At 57.0% G+C, this 16,042-nt stretch overlaps 3 protein-coding genes across 12 annotated transcripts; 1 reads left to right on the forward strand and 2 right to left on the reverse strand.

Moving 5' to 3' along the window:
* Nucleotides 1–80: 80 nt before the first annotated feature.
* On the reverse strand, nucleotides 81–5,293 carry HSF4 (heat shock transcription factor 4; the record flags this gene model as incomplete). Of its 7 annotated transcripts, none has more annotated exons than XM_080645684.1 (13): nucleotides 81–388; nucleotides 650–719; nucleotides 807–872; nucleotides 945–1,050; nucleotides 2,033–2,260; nucleotides 2,373–2,500; nucleotides 2,757–2,859; nucleotides 3,359–3,423; nucleotides 3,565–3,640; nucleotides 3,941–4,065; nucleotides 4,164–4,291; nucleotides 4,381–4,506; nucleotides 5,064–5,283. In XM_080645684.1, the coding sequence occupies 12 exons, from the start codon at nucleotides 4,409–4,411 to the stop codon at nucleotides 237–239; spliced, it is 1,278 nt and encodes a 425-aa protein (XP_080501810.1). In that variant the 3' UTR covers nucleotides 81–236. The 7 variants fall into 7 exon arrangements, with proteins under 7 accessions (XP_080501810.1, XP_080501808.1, XP_080501805.1 ...); XM_080645682.1 differs by having other exon boundaries at nucleotides 83–388; nucleotides 4,381–4,489; nucleotides 5,064–5,293; XM_080645685.1 differs by having other exon boundaries at nucleotides 175–388; nucleotides 2,033–2,156; nucleotides 2,373–2,514; nucleotides 4,381–4,489; nucleotides 5,064–5,186.
* A 463-nt stretch (nucleotides 5,294–5,756) lies between these two features.
* On the reverse strand, nucleotides 5,757–13,646 carry FBXL8 (F-box and leucine rich repeat protein 8). 2 transcript variants are annotated; one of them, XM_080645686.1, is made up of 5 exons: nucleotides 13,292–13,646; nucleotides 12,617–12,734; nucleotides 9,533–10,647; nucleotides 7,680–7,953; nucleotides 5,757–7,097 (listed from the first exon to the last, which is right to left on the reverse strand). In XM_080645686.1, the coding sequence occupies exons 4-5, from the start codon at nucleotides 7,829–7,831 to the stop codon at nucleotides 6,125–6,127; spliced, it is 1,125 nt and encodes a 374-aa protein (XP_080501812.1). In that variant the 5' UTR covers nucleotides 7,832–7,953; nucleotides 9,533–10,647; nucleotides 12,617–12,734; nucleotides 13,292–13,646; the 3' UTR covers nucleotides 5,757–6,124. The 2 variants fall into 2 exon arrangements, with proteins under 2 accessions (XP_080501812.1, XP_080501813.1); XM_080645687.1 differs by lacking the exons at nucleotides 12,617–12,734; nucleotides 13,292–13,646 and having other exon boundaries at nucleotides 7,680–7,874; nucleotides 9,533–9,611.
* Nucleotides 9,590–14,998, forward strand: TRADD (TNFRSF1A associated via death domain; the record flags this gene model as incomplete). 3 transcript variants are annotated; one of them, XM_080645688.1, is made up of 5 exons in its annotated part: nucleotides 9,590–9,746; nucleotides 12,561–12,719; nucleotides 13,528–13,802; nucleotides 13,881–14,076; nucleotides 14,198–14,997. In XM_080645688.1, 5 exons carry the CDS (start codon nucleotides 9,590–9,592, stop codon nucleotides 14,506–14,508), a joined length of 1,098 nt encoding a protein of 365 aa, XP_080501814.1. In that variant the 3' UTR covers nucleotides 14,509–14,997. The 3 variants fall into 3 exon arrangements, with proteins under 3 accessions (XP_080501814.1, XP_080501816.1, XP_080501815.1); XM_080645690.1 differs by lacking the exon at nucleotides 9,590–9,746 and adding an exon at nucleotides 9,784–9,822 and having other exon boundaries at nucleotides 14,198–14,991; XM_080645689.1 differs by lacking the exon at nucleotides 9,590–9,746 and adding an exon at nucleotides 10,494–10,680 and having other exon boundaries at nucleotides 14,198–14,998.
* Between the last annotated feature and the right edge of the window lie 1,044 nt (nucleotides 14,999–16,042).

A 16,042-nucleotide genomic window follows, 5' to 3' on the forward strand; every position in this document is an offset into this window, starting at 1 on the left:
GGACGCTTCTACGAACGCAAAATCGCCCCTCCTCCCCCAAGGCCTCTGTGCTCCCTGGTCGGTAGAGAAAAGAGACCAGAAACACAGAAAAAAATGCGGTTTATGTGCATAACTTGGTACTGTAGTGGAAGGGGGCCTCTGAGTAGCAGGATCTTCGCTCAGCCTCCACCAGGGGCCACAGGAAGGCGTGAGGCTGCAGGCAGCCCTCAGCCAGGCTGGCTTCAGACTAGAGAGTCTCAGGGGGAGGGATCAGCCCCGGGACCCAGGTAGGAGGCCCGGCTCTCAGGGGGGCTGGAAATGGTTAGAGCTCCAGGCAGGCTGAGAGCTGGGCCTCCCAAAGCCGCCTGGACGTCCAGCAGGAGTGGTGTCCCAAGAGTGGAGTCCTTCCCTAGGAGGAGTGGGACAGTGCTCAGCAGGGGGAAACGCCCCACTTTCTTCAGGGAAGGGGAGCCTCACCCATCTCGCCCTCTATTCAGCTAGGATGAAACTTCCATCCTCAACCTCCCCACTCTCACTCAGTGGTAAGGGGATGGATGACTTCAGCAGCTCTCTAGGGGGCAGCCTAAACACAAACTGCCCAGCCCACCCAATCATGGTAGTTCTGGTCAACCAGGGCCTCCCCCAGGTCCTGGGTCACCAGGACCATTACCTGAGCCTGGAGAATTTAACCCCTTGACGGCCAGTTCAGTCTCACCCTTCTCTGGAACCAAGGGCTGCATCTGCATGGGAGAACCCCACAGAAGCAGCAGAGGAAAGGAGGTAGGGCTCAGCAACTCCCAAACCCCTGCCCCCCACCCCAATCTTACCAGGGACAGCTCCATGTCCAAGTCCATCAGGGTCCATTCCCGCCCTTGGAGGCTGGGGCCCAGCACCTGGGGGAGCTCAGGGTCAATGGTGCCCCTCCCAGGTTGCACAGCGCCATGCCCTGCTGAAGGTGTACTCACATCCAGGGGCCCTGCAGGCTCCACACTTTCAGGGAGGGCCCGAAGTAGCATTGAAGGCAGCAGACTCTCTGGGCTCTGGCCCCCGCTTTCCAGGCCCAGAGGCCCCCTGTGCACAGAGAACTGCTGTTGGCCTGCAGTACCACTCCCCCTCCAATTAGGTTCCAAAGGAACCTGGATACAACAGTGTCTAAATCTGACAATATCTAGAAAATGGTATGGGGGGGGACCCCTCACAGAGGGGCACATAAGAGTGCCTCTGCCTCCTACCTTTGGCCTGAGGACTGGGTTGTAGAGCTGGGGTCTTGGGATGTGTCCCCTCCCTAAGCAATTGCTAATACCAGTGGTTCTTAAACTGTTGTGTATTTTACAATCTTTACAACCACCTCAATGGACTTGGTTAAAATGCAGATTCCTGAGCCCTACCACAGAGATGTTTCCACTTTCTAGGACCTCTGATGTTGGTACTCTTATTATTATTATTTTATTTTTAAAAATATATTTTATTGATTTTTTACAGAGAGGAAGGGAGAGGGATAGAGAGTTAGAAACATCGATGAGAGAGAAACATCAATCAGCTGCCTCCTGCACACCCCCTACTGGGGATGTGCCCGCAACCAAGGTACATGCCCTTGACCGGAATCGAACCTAGGGCCTTTCAGTCCGCAGACCAACGCTCTATCCATTGAGCCAAACCAGTCAGGGCTATTATTATTATTTTAATCCTCACCCAAGGATATTTTTCCATTGATTTTTAGAGACAGTGGAAGAGAAAGGGAAAGATAGAAATGTCGCTCTGATCAGGGCCTGGGCGGGGGAGGAGCCTGCAACCGAGGTACAAGCCCTTGACGGGAAAACAATTCCCGGACCTTTCGTTCCATAGGCCACTCCATCCACTGAGCCAAACCGGCGGCCTGATGCCAGTACTCTTTAGAGCAGCTCTGAGAAATCAGGTCATCTCATAGCACCCAACATCCTCCTCAGCCACCAGGGGGCAGACAAGGCTGGGAAGTGCCAAGGGCCTAGTAGTGCTGGTCTACCTGCCAAAGTGGTCCACAGGGCTCACAGTCAAGAACGGGTTCTCTGCTCACCTGTCAGGTACCTCCCTGGGCCCCCTTGGTTCAGGCTGTTGGGCACTCCTGGGCCCCTCAGGGCTGAAGCTCCCTTTTCCGTCCAGGATGGCCTGCACCACAGCCACAGGCAGTGGTGGTGGAGCTGACACACAGAATCCACACTCGTTTGGGGCCAGGGCCTGTCCAGCCTGGCTATCCATTCCTGGGCTGGCTGGCTCTTCTTTGAGCAATGCCTGGTTGTTCTCCCTGTACCAGAGAAAAGCTTCAACCAGACCCTGGCACTGACCTCTCCCCTACCCCACAGCCATCTGGACTGCCAGGCTCTCCCCAGAGGACAGCCCCTGTCTGTTTCTCCTACCTCCTGCCAACACGGGAGGGAGGAAGCCTGGTCCCTTCGGGGGATGGAGAGTCTTCTGGGATGTCAGAGATGATGGGTCCCCTGGTCCTGTGAGGACTGCTGAGGCCCAAGGTGGTCTCTGGGAGGGGCTGTAAGTAGAAGATTAGGCCTAACCCTTCACCTCAAGCCACAGGGTGAGCCAGAACCCAATCAGTACCCACATGGACCAGGTCTAAGGGGGAAGTTTTGCAGCCCATGCTGGGGAGCCTGGTCTGGGGTGGGGGGGGGGTGGAGGGTGAGGCTGACCTCCATCTTCTCTTTTTTTGGGGAGAGGAAGGGGGAAAAGGAATAGGTTCTCCATAAGCCCATTTGTGCCCTAGGGAAGGAAAGAGAAGCAAAACCTACCGACTGGATAAAGTAGGGGTCCTGCAGGAGGGCACCAGGTAGCGGGCAGGCACTGAGTTTGGCTGGTGTTGGGCATGAGCTCCCCTCATCTGGCATCAGGGACCTATGCAGGTGGCAGGATACAGATTTCAGCTCATGCCCCACAGTCTGCACCACCTCCCTCCCATAGGCCCCAGCAGCCAAGTCAGCAGAGCTGAGGCCTGTTGCCAGGGCATCAGTCACATGCTGAAGGCAGAAGGGGCTCACCCCAGAGATGGGGGCCCTCCCGGGGTAGAAAGGGGGTAGGAGGGGGCATGGTTTGAACCCCAGACCCTCTGATGTTGGGATGCTTTGGGGGAAAGGGGAAGGGGCTGCTGAAGTGGAAATTTGGGGATAAGGTCCTAGAACTGAGGGATCTGAGAGTTGGGTTTTGGTGGTGAAGTTGGGGGAAGAGGGGAAAAGTCCTGCAAGGGGGGTCTTGGGGAGATGGCCTTGGGGGAAGGAAGACTGGTATGGGGGTAGAGGGATGAGGATTCCTGAGGAAGGGGTTTCTGGAGGAGGAGGCAGGGAAGGTGCTGGATGGGGGGTAGGGGCAGGTGAGTGTCCCTAGCTTTCTCACTCACAGCTTTCTCTTAGCTCCTGGGTTGCTGGACCCAGCCTGAAGTGGCCCAAAGAGACACTGGATCAGCTGAAGAGGAAACAAAGGGTTAATTCACCCTTTGGACCTTGTCCCCATCCTAATAAGGCACTTTCAGGTGGGGTAGAGGACTGGCAGAGGGGCGTATTCAGGAGTGGGAGAGAGAAGTCAGTCGGTGGGGGAGAGGAATACCTTGCCAACGACCCGGTGCTGCTGGCCCTGGCTCTGCCGCAGTGTCACCACCTCTCTCCATAAGATCTCGTTTTGCCTGGGAGAAGGGGTGGGAAGGGGCTGAGGCATCTGAGAGTTGCCCCAGTCACCACTCCCCACAGACTGGCAAGTCCCAGCTCGCAACCACCCGGATGATCATCATCCACGGAGAACAGAGTTCCACAGCCCCGCCCATTTTGTCTGGATGAAGGCGCCAAGACCCGAGAGAGGAAGGAGCTGCCTAGAACTTCAATATCCTCTCACCCAGACTCCCCACTCCCCTACCCCTTTCCCACCCTCCTCGGCGCCACGGACCCCCCTCTCCCCCAGCTCCCCCCGGCTCCCGCTCCCCCCGTACTGCCTGAGCTCCCGCAGCCGCGCCTCAGTGCTCTCCTGCGCTCCCCGCAAAGCTTGCACCTCGCCCAGCAGCCGGCCCAGGTCCTCGGGACGCCAGCGGCCATCCTCACTGCGCAGCGCAGGCGCCTGCAGGTGGGAGGCACGGGGGGCCTGAGTCACATAAAACTTGGCCAGCCGTTCCGACACCTCCACCCGGGTTCGCTGGCCCCTGCAGGCTGCCCCACCTTGCGCCGCACGCGTTCCAGTAGTTGCTCACGGCCGCGCACGAAGCTCGGGTGCTGGAACTCCACGTGGTCGCGCTCGGGCCTGAGCAGGCCTCCCTGCTCAATGCTCACCACCTTCCGAAAACCGTCTACGGAGTGCGGCGTGGAGCTGTAAATGGCCCCATCCCCTCGCACCAAGTCACCCACCCCCAATTCCTGCCAGGACCTAGGGACTCACACATATTGAGTTGCCGAACAAAGCTCGCCATGTTGCTATGCTTGAAGTACTGGGGCAGCACTTCCTTGGCGAAGCGGCTCTGGTCGTTTACGAGGAAACTGGTCCCGCTCTGCGGAGAACGCCGCCCTCCCACCGGAGACCGGAGGACAACGTGAGTGGTGCCCATTGCACGCGCGCGCGCGCACACACACACACACACTCGCTCTGGGAACCCGACCTGTCCCTCAGGAACAAGAGATGAGGCCAGGCTAGAACCAGTCCGAGGCCTAGCCTGGAGTGATCACAATGAATCCCTACCCCAGCTGGACCCCGACTCCGTACTGGGTTCTCAGAAAAGAGCTGCAGAGGTCAGACCTGGGTTCCAGCCCCACACGGGTGCCAGACCCGTGATGGGACTCTGAGCTAGAACCAGACCCAGCCTTTCTCTTCTGGCCTCTGTTTTCCCATCTGTCTGATGGGTTGGTGGGGGAACTAAATGACCATAAAGATCCTTTAAGTTTCCAGAAGGCTCCTTCTCTTTCCTCGCCCAGAGGTCACCTCACCTCCATTTCGCACACCCACTCCAAGATAAACTATCCTGGAACCCACAGCCGTCCCAGGCGGGGGTTGGGTGGGAGTGGATGTTCACTGACGTGGAGGAACCCGGAGTACCACTGGGGGAGTGGAGGGGCCCCAGCCCTCACCGGGCTCCAGCGAATCAGGTGGTCTGTGCTCGGGTCGCCCACCAGCGCCCACAGCTTGCCGAGGAAGGCAGGCACGGGGCTGGGGCCCGGCTCCGTAGGCAGCGCGGCTGGCGCTTCCTGCATGGTGAAGTCTCGGCCCGGCTCAGCGCTCGGCCAGTCCGCCGCGGTCTTGTCAAAGCCACAGAAAGTGCTGTGTTTGCCGCCTGCCCTGCCCTACTCCGCCTCCCCGCGCCGGGTCAGGTGGGGGCCACGTGCACCCACGGGGCGGGGCTCAGCCTGGGCCACCCCACCAGCAGACAGAAAGGGCAGGCTGGGATCGGATATGTGTAGGGGTGCGGGGGAGAGGAGGCCTGGGTTCGAGTTCCACTCTTCTCAGAACCGCTATGTCTTCCATTTTTCTTCGGAAGAAATAGCCTGTGCGCAGCCTGGTGTACGCTGGTAAAGTCGTAGAAAGCGAAGGCCATGGGCACAGTGAAGCCTCAGAGCGGTCGGCGAGGAGCAGAGAAGGGAGGGAGGATGAGAAGCGGACACCCCCCTCCGGAATCCTGGGGCTTTGCCGCACCCCTGCCTTCCGCAGCTGTTTCAGTACAACGGACCTTGAGGTCTCAATCTCTCCCACTCCTCCTCCGACCTCTGCAGGATCCCTGCCCTCCCCCTTCAGAGCCGACCAGGTCTTTCACTGGACGCAGAAGTACTGCAGGATTTGTTTATTTCACACTTACCCCTGAGGCTCGGCCTGGCCTTGTGCCCTCCCCTCCAACCACACAACGGGGGGGGGGGGGGGGCGGGGGAGAGGGGGTTGCGGAGCTAGCGCAGCATTCTCAGAGGAGGGAGGTTGGAGGAGGGTGATCCCAGTACCCCGGGCACATCGGGGCCATCTGCAGATGTTGAGAGCATTGAGTGGACGCAGGGCACCCCTCCCCCCAAATCCTCGAGAGGCACAAGTGGCAACAGAGTCCTGAAGGAGCAGGTTAGCAGTTGGCCCTCTCTTGGGCAAATCCACCTGGCATCAGAGAGGCCGCACGCCTGCTAGGGGCAGGGGCGGGAGAGGACTTGCCCCATCACTCCACACGCGTGGGCCGCCAGGGATGGGGCTCCCGCGTTAGTTTGAGCGTGTAGCTGCGCAGGTGCGGGCAGTGCGCGAGGAAGGCGTGCAGGACGGAGGGTCGCACCACGCAGAAGCAGTGCACCTCGCGCAGGCCCGGGCAGCGCTCCGCCAGCAACTCTAGTGCGGAGTCCAGCTCGGCAGAAGCGGCGGCGCGCACCTCGAGCACGCGCAAGGTTGCGGCGTAGTGTAGCGCAGCGAAGCGCACCGGGCCTACGCTGTCACCAGAGAGGCAAAGGCGCAGCGCAGCCACTGGCACTGCAGGCTGCAGAACGCGCGACACGCTCTCAGCGGGCATTGCCGGCTCCAGCTCCACCTCCACAACCAGTCCAGGGTGGCGGCGGCGCAACATGGCCCAGGCTTCGTTGGGTAGAGGGGGGGCCCGTGTGTCCTCAGGGCAGGCGCACCGCAGGGCCAGGAGAGCGAAAGGCGCGCGGTCCGGCGCCGCCAGCACCTCGAGGGCGGTGTGTGACAGGCTGGCCAGGTGCAGGCCGAGGGTGCACAGGCGCGGGCAGGCCTCTAGCAGCTCGAGCACGGAGCCCGGCCCCACGCTGCCCACCAGCGTACCGTTGTTCAGGAAAAGGCTGCGGAGCTCGGGGCAGCCGCGTGCCGCCCGCAGCACCAGTGCATCGTCCAGAGTGAAGGGCAAGCGCCGCAGGTCGAGGTGACGCAATTCGCGAGCGGCCCGGCAGATGGCGTACACTGCGTCCAGGACATCGCGGCCCGCGTCGAAGAGCGGCTTCTCTCCGCGACATTCCAGGCGCAGGCCTCGAAGTCCTGGGGTACGGCCTGCCAGTGCGGTCAGCAGCTCCGTGGCCACCCGGCGGCTCGGCTCCTTCGATGGCTCAAATTCCAGCCGCAGATTGCGAATGTGGTCCAGGCAGGTTGACAGATATGGTGGCAGCATGCCTTCTTGCTCACTGTAGCAACTTGGGGTTAGAGCGGTGAAGAAAAAGCATGGGCTGTGTGTCCCGAGAGCAGAAAAGAAGCCTCTACCCATTCCTCAGCCTGGTTCCAACTACCATCCCCTTCTCCCTACCCACAGACCTCCCTGACCTGACCTTGCCTGGTTACCCCAAACTAGCCGCTAATGCTGGGAGGGAACTCCCACCATATCCCTTTAGAAGACTTCAGATGCATCTGATAGAAGTTGAAACTGGCAAGGAAAGCCAGGGTTTTAGGAACTGGGTTTTCTCGGTGGTCTCAAAGGAGACATGCATAGCCACGTTCATATTCTGCTTCTGCTACACTCTAGCTGAGTGACTTGCAGGAAGTGTTTAACTCTTTCTGCCTCAATTTTCTATCTGTGCAATGGAGAGAATAATACTATCTATTAATTAATATATGTAAGGCACTTCTAACAATGGTACATAGTAGGCAGTCAATAAACGTGAGTAATTATTATTCTTTTTAATACAGGGAGTCACTCAATCTCCCCAATCCCCAGACTCCACGGAGAGAGGGAAAAGACTGGAAGGTGGCAGGAGGAAGGAGGGGAGGAATGGGCTCACCTGATGTTTGTGTCATGCCACACAGCGCTGCAGATGGCAGCAGCAGCCCAGGCTCTGCAGACCCTGGCGGCAGCAGCGCGGTCCCACAGGGGCAGGTGGCAGAAGATGAGCGCCAGCACCTCCTCCGGCAGTTGCTCTCCAGGCTCAGCCATTGCTGGCGTGGGGTGGGGGCTCTGAGGCTCCCAGCAGCTCTGGCTTGGAGAGAGAAGGATGTTCCTGGGCCCTGGAAAGCCAGGGTGTGGAGGGGAACACCAGAGCCTCTGTACGGAAATACCTGTGGCCCAGGAGGTAATACACAATTTGTGGAGCCCAGTGCAACATGAAAATGTAGTACTCGTTCAAAACATTTTTAAGAACTTCAAGCCAGTGACAGCAGAGCACTTAACCAAGTCATTAAACCAAGCACCGGGCCCTGTGCTACTGCACAGGCCTCACATTTAGGAAGTCGGCCCTGGATGCTGATGGATTTCTGATTTATTTGCTCATTTATTTATTTATTTGCTCATTGAGAAGGGAAAGAGAGAACATCTGATTCTCCTTTAAACTACTTTATCACTTGGTGGGGGGAAAATCCCAATTTTATACAGTATTAAAAGGAAAGCAAGCAGGACCTATGCGCCAAGTTGATAAAGTCCAAGTGCCCTGGTTTTCTTAGACAATGCTATCTGATCTTCCTCCCAGTTCTAAAGTCTTTCCGAGAGAAGTTGGAAGGCGACTGTATAGGCCCTGACTCTGAACAACCTGGTCCTCCCCATCCAGCTCAGAGAGCCCTCCTCCCCCTGTCTCGCTGTACATAACACTCAGAGCTGCCCAGACCAGTCTTCAGGGGTCACTGAACTGCTTCCTTCCCAGCTTGGACCCTCAGTACTAGGGAAGGACTGGGCTCAAGCCCTACCTGGAAGGCCATTGAAATGAGGGCTTCTCAGACTGCGAGGGGCCCAGAACCACTCCGACATTTGTTCCCAATACAGAATCCGCGGCCCCACCTACTAAATCAGACTCTCTGGAAAGAGTAGGGTCCAGGAATCTGAATTTCAACAAGCGCGGGTGGACTCCACAGGTACCAAGTAGATAAACGCCTCCCTACTAGCCTCTCCGGTCCCTAGAGAGTGACAATAGGGTTAATAGGGCGGGAGCATTAGAGAAAACTTATAATTGACAGGGACCATAGCCAATCAGGAAGCGGAGGAGAGGGTGGGGCACCGCTGAATCCGCCTAGAGAGGGGAATGCCCTTTCCCTTCCTCCACTCTCGGGGAAGACGTCCTGGGTACGTCCAATAAGAAACTAGCGGGAGAAAAGCTTGGGGCTCTGGGTTCAAGTTCCGATCTTGATCCCAGAGCAGTCCAGGCTCCCAGACTCAGCTGGGATTCCGCAGATCCACCCCCGAGCGCGGCCTTTCCCGGGCGGGCGTTGTTGGAAAGTGTGCATCCTCTTTTAAGTTGCCAATTTTATTTTAAGGTGCTTGAAGGTTTTCATACACAACGTTTCACACCACTTGCCAGGTTTCGATTTCCCATATTTTCCAGACTAACGCTTCCTGCTGGAATTTGCGCGTGTATCCTGGAAGTTCAGATACCCTCGATCAGGCTTCAACCTGGGACCCACCGGCACCCCGTCTTGAGTGTCAGGGAGCAGCAGAGATCAGAGATCTCGAGCTCGATCCCCCAGAAAGCACCAGAAAATTCTGGTCCCCAGGGGATGTCCCTTTGTTGATCCGTCTGTTTCCCGCCTGAGGAAGCGGGGCAGCTCTCTCGCCCTGGAGCCCGGTGGTCTCGTTAGAGCCACAAGTCCCCGAAGTCCCTTGCCGCGGGCAGTTTTTCCTGCCGTCTAACCTCGGACGCCAGTGTCTTACCTGCTCAGTGGACCAGGTAGGCTTTGCCCAAAGGCTGGGGACTCACGGTGCAGAGCAATGGGCGAGAAGGAGCCGCGGGGAGCCCGGGGGGCGGGACGCCGGGGCGGACGAGGCGGCTCGAGCTGGGGCGCCGCCCCTGCGCTTGGCGCACACCCGGAAGCAGCGCGAATCCAGTGGAGCTGGCGTGGGAGTCCAGGCCGGGCCTGGGGGCCAGGTTAGTGCAGAGGGTGGGTGGGCTTCGCGGTGCTGGCGGGAGCAGAGGTGGATCCTGGCTCAGGATCGTGGAAGCGGTGAGGTTGTCATCGCGGCTGCTCCGGCCAGGTGGTAGCGGTGGCCTATTGGGCTGTTTACGTGGGAGGCAGGAAAAAGGGTACCGACCATGGCCCCCCAGGTTCCCTGTCCCAGCTAGGGGCTTTCGAGAGGCCGCAGGTGAGAAGGTAGAGCTGGTTTTGAACGAATCTGTGAGCAAAGACCTCTTGCCCTGTCCCGACCAGTTGTACGTGAGAAATCCCAACATGAGGGTGGGCTAGTGGGAGGCTTGGGAGCTCCCCTGCAGGGCTCCGAAGGGTGCAGCTGAGTAGGGGGCGCGCCTGCCTGCATGCTAGGAGTCGCAGGCTTCCAGTTCTCTAGGGCCCACGCCCTCAGGCTGTTACCCCTCACCCGGCCAGAGGTGGGGGCTATACCCCCTCCCCCTCCCCCACTGTTAGAGTGTGTTAATGGGCGATGGCCCCTGGTTGTATAGGTGTATTTTCTGGAGTCGGTACCCACGTGTCACTCAGTCTCAGCCCAGCTTAGCGTTTCCGGGACCCATCCTGGCCGGGCCCAAAGAGGCAGACTCCAGGAGGGTGAGGCTGGGGCTTCCCGAGGAGGGGCTTCTGTGGAAGGAGGCGTAGAAAGAGTTCCCAAGGGGACAAGGAGCCAAGGGCCCTGGCAGACCTGTTTGACTTCTCCATTTGTCCAGTCCTAGTGAATGTGATGGAGCATCCCGCCTCCTCCAGGTTTCCAGTGTCCCCCTCCTCCCCTGGAAAGCCTGCTGGGCTTTGTCCTACCGCCCCCTCCACCACTTGGGGCGGGACCACATCCATCCATGGGGTCTGCATCTTCAAGTCAGGGGCCTAAGAAAACATGAAAGAGCAGACGTTTCCAGGGTAGGTTTTTACACTCTTCTACCCCCCTGGGCCTCTCCCCCGGGCTTCCCACTTGTCTCCCTACCTGGCCTCACTTGTCACCTACAGAGATTCACCCCTTTTTATTTTTATTTATTTTTATTTTTTTGCTTTTTAAGGAAAACAAATTAATTTTGCTTTTTCAATACAAAGGACATGTATTTTACATGAAGTAGAATATTGCTAAATACAATGACAATTGAACCCCCCCCCCCAAAAAAAAATCTGCATTCCCATAGAGCATTGTTTTGGGTAAACACACAAGTATTAATATGTTTTCTACCAAAAGGTTATTGGTGCGGGGGTGGGGGGCCCAAAAGCCATATCCCTGTGCTCAGACTCAGGATAGGACCATCACCAGGTATTTTTCTTGCCAGGTCTGGGGGATGCTGCATGGCCTCTGCCCAGTTACTGTCCAGACTTTGGCTCTCAGGTTCAAGTCTGGGGCAGACCTGAAACAGCCTCCCCAACAATATCCAAGCCTATGGTCCTGGCTCCTTCTGGCATCTCTCCCCTGAGGTTCCCTGTCCCTCATGTAAATAGATGCCAGCTGAGACCACCCCATCTGTACTACAGAGCAATGAATCAGTCCAGGGTGCTCACACGGGGGCTCAGCACCGCTCCTAGCCCACCATATGTAAATGCCAAAGATCAGAGAGTCAAGGCTGATGGGGCAGGAGGTGGGGTCTTGAGCCCATGTTTCTAGGATAAGGGTGGGATGTTGCCTCAGGTGAGGTGGGGAGGAAGGAGCAAGCTTCGGGGCACTGTAACTAGGAGGCCACTGAACTGGTCAGTGCAGTGTGGTTCCCTGATTGGGAATTTTGCCTCTGGTCTAGGGCTAGGATTTTGTCAGTAGATGGAGAATATACCAGAACCACGGGGCCCTGGCTCTCTCTGAACAGGGAAGGAATCTGTAATAGAACCATTTCAGTTGCATAAGACAAGAGCCCAGCTCCAAGAACAAAAAGGAATGATTTAGCTCACATAACTGAGAAGTCTAGGGTGCAGCTAGAGCCAGGGGCATAGTGTGTGTTTGGGAGTGCCCCTCCCCATCTTTGGGCTCTGTTTCCTTTGTATCAGTTTCATTCTCATTCAGGCTCTTCCCAAGCAGTGACAAAGGAGGGAGACCTCCCCTTCCTTCCAGCTCAGCCCCAAGGGAAGAGAAACTAGTGCCTCTTTCCTATTGGTCCAGCCAAAGTTGCAGGTTGCTTGGTCTGTCTTGAATCTGCCCAACTCGGAACTAATCATGTTAGAAAGGTGAATGGAATATGCAGGTTGGCCAGACCTGTTTCACATGCCCACACCTGGAGCTAGGGAGTGGGGTTAGCCCTCGGGGAAAGGAATCTGGGCAGGCACAAACTATCCGTATCCTTTGAAGTGAGGTCAGAATGTGTAGTTAGGAATGCAGGTGAGAACACTGCTGTGGTGGGAGAGGGAGGCAGTGGTCCTAAGCCTTAGGACCTAAGGGATCCTGGGAGCTCAAGTTTAAGCTGAGGGCATACCAGGACATGGGTCCCTGTGTGCCATGGGCACCTCCAGGATGAAGATGTCTCCGGTCAGCTTTGGTAAGAGAGACAATTGGTCTGAGGAAAAGGCATAACTTCTCTGCCTCCAGTGCAGGATAGTACCTTTCCCCTCTCGCTGCTGTGACCACGGGCTCTTCTTCTGAGAAGGCAGTGGAGGGAGGGACAGTCCTCACTGCACGTTTGGGCTGGACTCTGTTGAGCCAGACACACAGGGGCTTCCTGTGAGACGACAGACAAGTATGCCAACTGGATGGGGACAATTGGGCCATGTGGGACTGGATGGGTTGCCTCCAGGGCTGGTTTTGGGGTGATCTGGATGCCTATTTGCATCTCCAGGAGGCGAGATGGCGGCTGGGCCAAATGGGCTCGAGGAGTGGGTGGGCAGTGCGTACCTGTTTGTGGAGTCCTCGCTGGACAAGGTGGTCCTGTCAGACGCTTACGCTCATCCCCAGCAGAAGGTGGCGGTGTACAGGGCTCTTCGGGCTGCATTGGCAGGTGCGTGATTGAGTCCTTTGGTGAGAAAGGGGAGGCTTTTTGTGGGCGGGGCCAGGGGCTGAGACCCCCATTCTGTTCAACTCTGTGGGCATGTGCCTAACCACCAGTAGGGAAAAGATTGGATGGCAAGGATTGGACTGGTTGCTTAGACTTTGTTACCCATATGCACCCTTGGGTGTAGATAGCTAATCTTCGTGTCTATGTATGATCTACCTATGTGTGCACTAACGTCCTCCACTCCCCAAACCAGCCAGATCACTGCTTTCTACTAATCGCACACATCTCTCTCCTCTTTTCCTCTCTCACTGCAGCACTCCTTGCCCAAAACCCCTTCCCAGTAACTACCTTCCGGGGGCCCCCCTTTCCCATATCAGGGCAGAGGCGACAGGAGACTGAGCCTGGTTGGGGCATCCCACTCTGGGGCAGCAGGAGCTGTACTTGGTGGAGGCCTAAGATCTGAGACCTCCCACTCCTTCCCTGCCCTGCTGGCCCCCTACCCAGATGGCTTGGCTGCCCAGGGCATTCGCCCCCCTCTGTGCTGCAAAGTCTCTCCGCACGTCCCTTTTGCCCACCTTAATTTGGGGCTCCAGAGATGGGGCTAGGATGGTACCCACGCCCTGGAATAGGTCCTGGCCTTCATTCTGGCATCCCAATTTTGTTTTCCGGCTGGGAGCTCTCTGGGGTAACCCCGTGCTCCTAGGTCTGGGGGCTAGGGAGGGGCTCTGACCGCGGGCTTCACCCCTCCTCCGACTGCTTGGAGAATGGTCCGGTTGGGGACCGTCTGGCGCCTGACTGCCCGCCTCCGCAGAGAGCGGGAGCCCTGACGAGTTGCAGATGCTCAAGATCCACCGCAGCGATCCGCAGCTGATTGTGCAGCTGCGTTTCTGCGGACGCCAGCCCTGCGGCCGCTTCCTCCGCGCCTACCGCGAGGGGGCGCTGCGCGCTGTGCTGCAGGGCCGCTTGGCTGCATCGCTCACCCTGTACTCGGTGCCGTTGCAACTGGAGCTGCGCGCCGGCGCGGAGCGGCTGGACGCCTTGCTGGCAGATGAGGAGCATTGTTTGAGTTGCATCTTTGCCCAGAAGGTGCGGCGGGACTGGGCCCAGAGGTGGGGCAGGGATTCGTGGCTAAGACCCCCACCGACGCAGCACTCCTCTCCCTAGCCTGACCGGCTCCGGGACGAGGAACTCGCGGAGTTGGAGGATGCGCTCCGGAATTTGACTTTTGGCTCAGGGGGCCAGGGTGGCAACGTAGAGGTACCTCCAGCCCCCTTGCAGTCCCTGGCCCCATCTCCGTCGGAGAAGCCACCGCCACCGCCACCATCTGGCCAGACTTTTATGTTCCAGGGTCAGCCCATAGGTGAGGCGTGCTTGGAGAGACAGAGACAGAGTCACCTGGAAATGGCAGGGCGGGAATGGAAGGGTATCGGTGTGCCCCCGCCCCCAGCTCACTCCACTTTCCACTCCTCCCCTTCCTGCAGTGAACCGGCCACTAAACCTGCAGGACCAGCAGACGTTTGCGCGCTCAGTGGGCCTCAAATGGCGCAAGGTTGGGCGCTCCCTGCAGCGTGGCTGTCGCGCACTGAGGGACCCAGTGCTCGACTCCCTGGCCTATGAGTACGAGCGCGAGGGGTTGTACGAGCAAGCCTTCCAGCTACTGAGGCGCTTCGTGCAGGCCGAGGGTCGCCGCGCCACGCTGCAGCGCCTGGTGGAGGCGCTCGAGGAGAACGAGCTCACCAGCTTGGCAGAGGACTTGCTGGGCCTGGCGAATCCTGATAGCACCCTGGCCTAGGCTGGATACCAGACACAAGGACGGTCAGCCAGTTGCCCAGCCAGGGTTTGGAGCACCTGGATGACTCTAGAGTCCCTTCTTGCTGCTACGGCTGCCCTGTCCATTCACAGGACTTACAACCCTCCTTAGTGGAACTGCTGGGCAGAATTGACTGCCTTCTCCAGGAGTCAGACAGGCACCCACCATGCCTGCTGGGGTGCCATTGGAGATTCCGCCCCAGATACTATGATAGGGACAGAATGTGGGGGTGCTCTGCTGCAGAGGTTGGCCTCACCTCATCTATCCCACAAGGGGCGCTTTTGGCCAGCCCTTACCTCTTCTCTCATTGCACAATCACTCATTAGGCACCTGCTGTGTTTTAGGCATCATCCTGGGTGCTACAAATACTTTGGTGAACAAGACAGAGGAAGCCTACCTGCTCCCAGTTCACACTCAGGATGGGACTCCCAAGTATTAAGCAACAGTAATAAAATGTTACCTGTTTCTCTTTTTTCCTTTTTTTTTTTTTTAAATATATTTTATTGATTTTTTACAGAGAGGAAGGAAGAGTGATAGATAGTCAGAAACATCGATGAGAGAGAAACACCGATCAGCTGCCTCCTGCACACCTCCCACTGGGGATGTGCCCGCAACCAAGGTACATGCCCTTGACCGGAATCGAACCTGGGACCTTTCAGTCCGCAGGCCGACGCTCTATCCACTGAGCCAAACCGGTTTTGGCTCTTTTTTCCTTTTTAATATTTAACTTTTTGATTTGAGAGAAAGAGAGGAAGGAAGAGAGAAACATCAATTTGTTGGTTCACCCATTTATGCATTCATTGGTTGCTTCTTGTATGTGCCCTAAGGATGGAGCCTGCAACCTTGGCTTATCGGAATCACACTCTAATCAAATGAGCTACCCAGCCAGGGCATGGTACCCGTTTCTTGATGTGAAAAATACAAGCACTGAGCAGGGGCCTAATGCAGATTAGGACTTAGGCTTCCTGGGAGAGATATGAGTGTGAGTAAGGGAGGGTTATGGGGGGCGGTGAGAGAATGGCAATGTCCTGGGGGAGGAAAGAGGGAAAGATGTTAGAAAAGAAAGTTTGAGTGGCTGGATCTAGGGGTGGGTGGATTTGCAGAGGTGGGCTGGTGAGTGGGGAAGGTAGATAGCATGGGGTCTGGGAAGCCATATTTTACAGAGTTTGGATTTTATCCCGAGGTCAGTGAGAAGCCTTTAAAGCGGTGGTTCTCAACCTTTCTAATGCCGCGACCCTTTAATACAGTTCCTCATGTTGTGGTGACCCCCAACCATAAAATTATTTTCGTTGCTACTTCATAACTGTAATTTTGCTACTGTTATGAATCGTAATGTAAATATCTGTGTTTTCCGATGGTCTTAGGCGACCCACAGGTTGAAAACCACTGCTGTAGAGCCTAAGACCATCAGAAAACACAGATATTTACATTACGATTCATAACAGTAGCAAAATTACAGTTATGAAGTAGCAACGAAAATAATTTTATGGTTGGGGGTCACCACAACATGAAGAAC

The sequence above is a fragment of the Plecotus auritus genome (genome assembly GCF_963455305.1).
Source record: "Plecotus auritus genome assembly, chromosome: 10".
NCBI classification, from domain to species: Eukaryota; Metazoa; Chordata; class Mammalia; order Chiroptera; family Vespertilionidae; genus Plecotus; species Plecotus auritus.

What these genes read in the sequence shown, in the direction of transcription:
- FBXL8 (XM_080645686.1), bottom strand. Translation starts at nt 7,831, where the DNA reads ATGGCTGAGCCTGGAGAGCAACTGCCGGAGGAGGTGCTGGCGCTCATC. An exon ending in TGGCATGACACAAACATCAG is followed by an intron (nt 7,098 to 7,679) that starts GTGAGCCCATTC and finishes TCTAACCCCAAG; the next exon opens with TTGCTACAGTGAGCAAGAAG.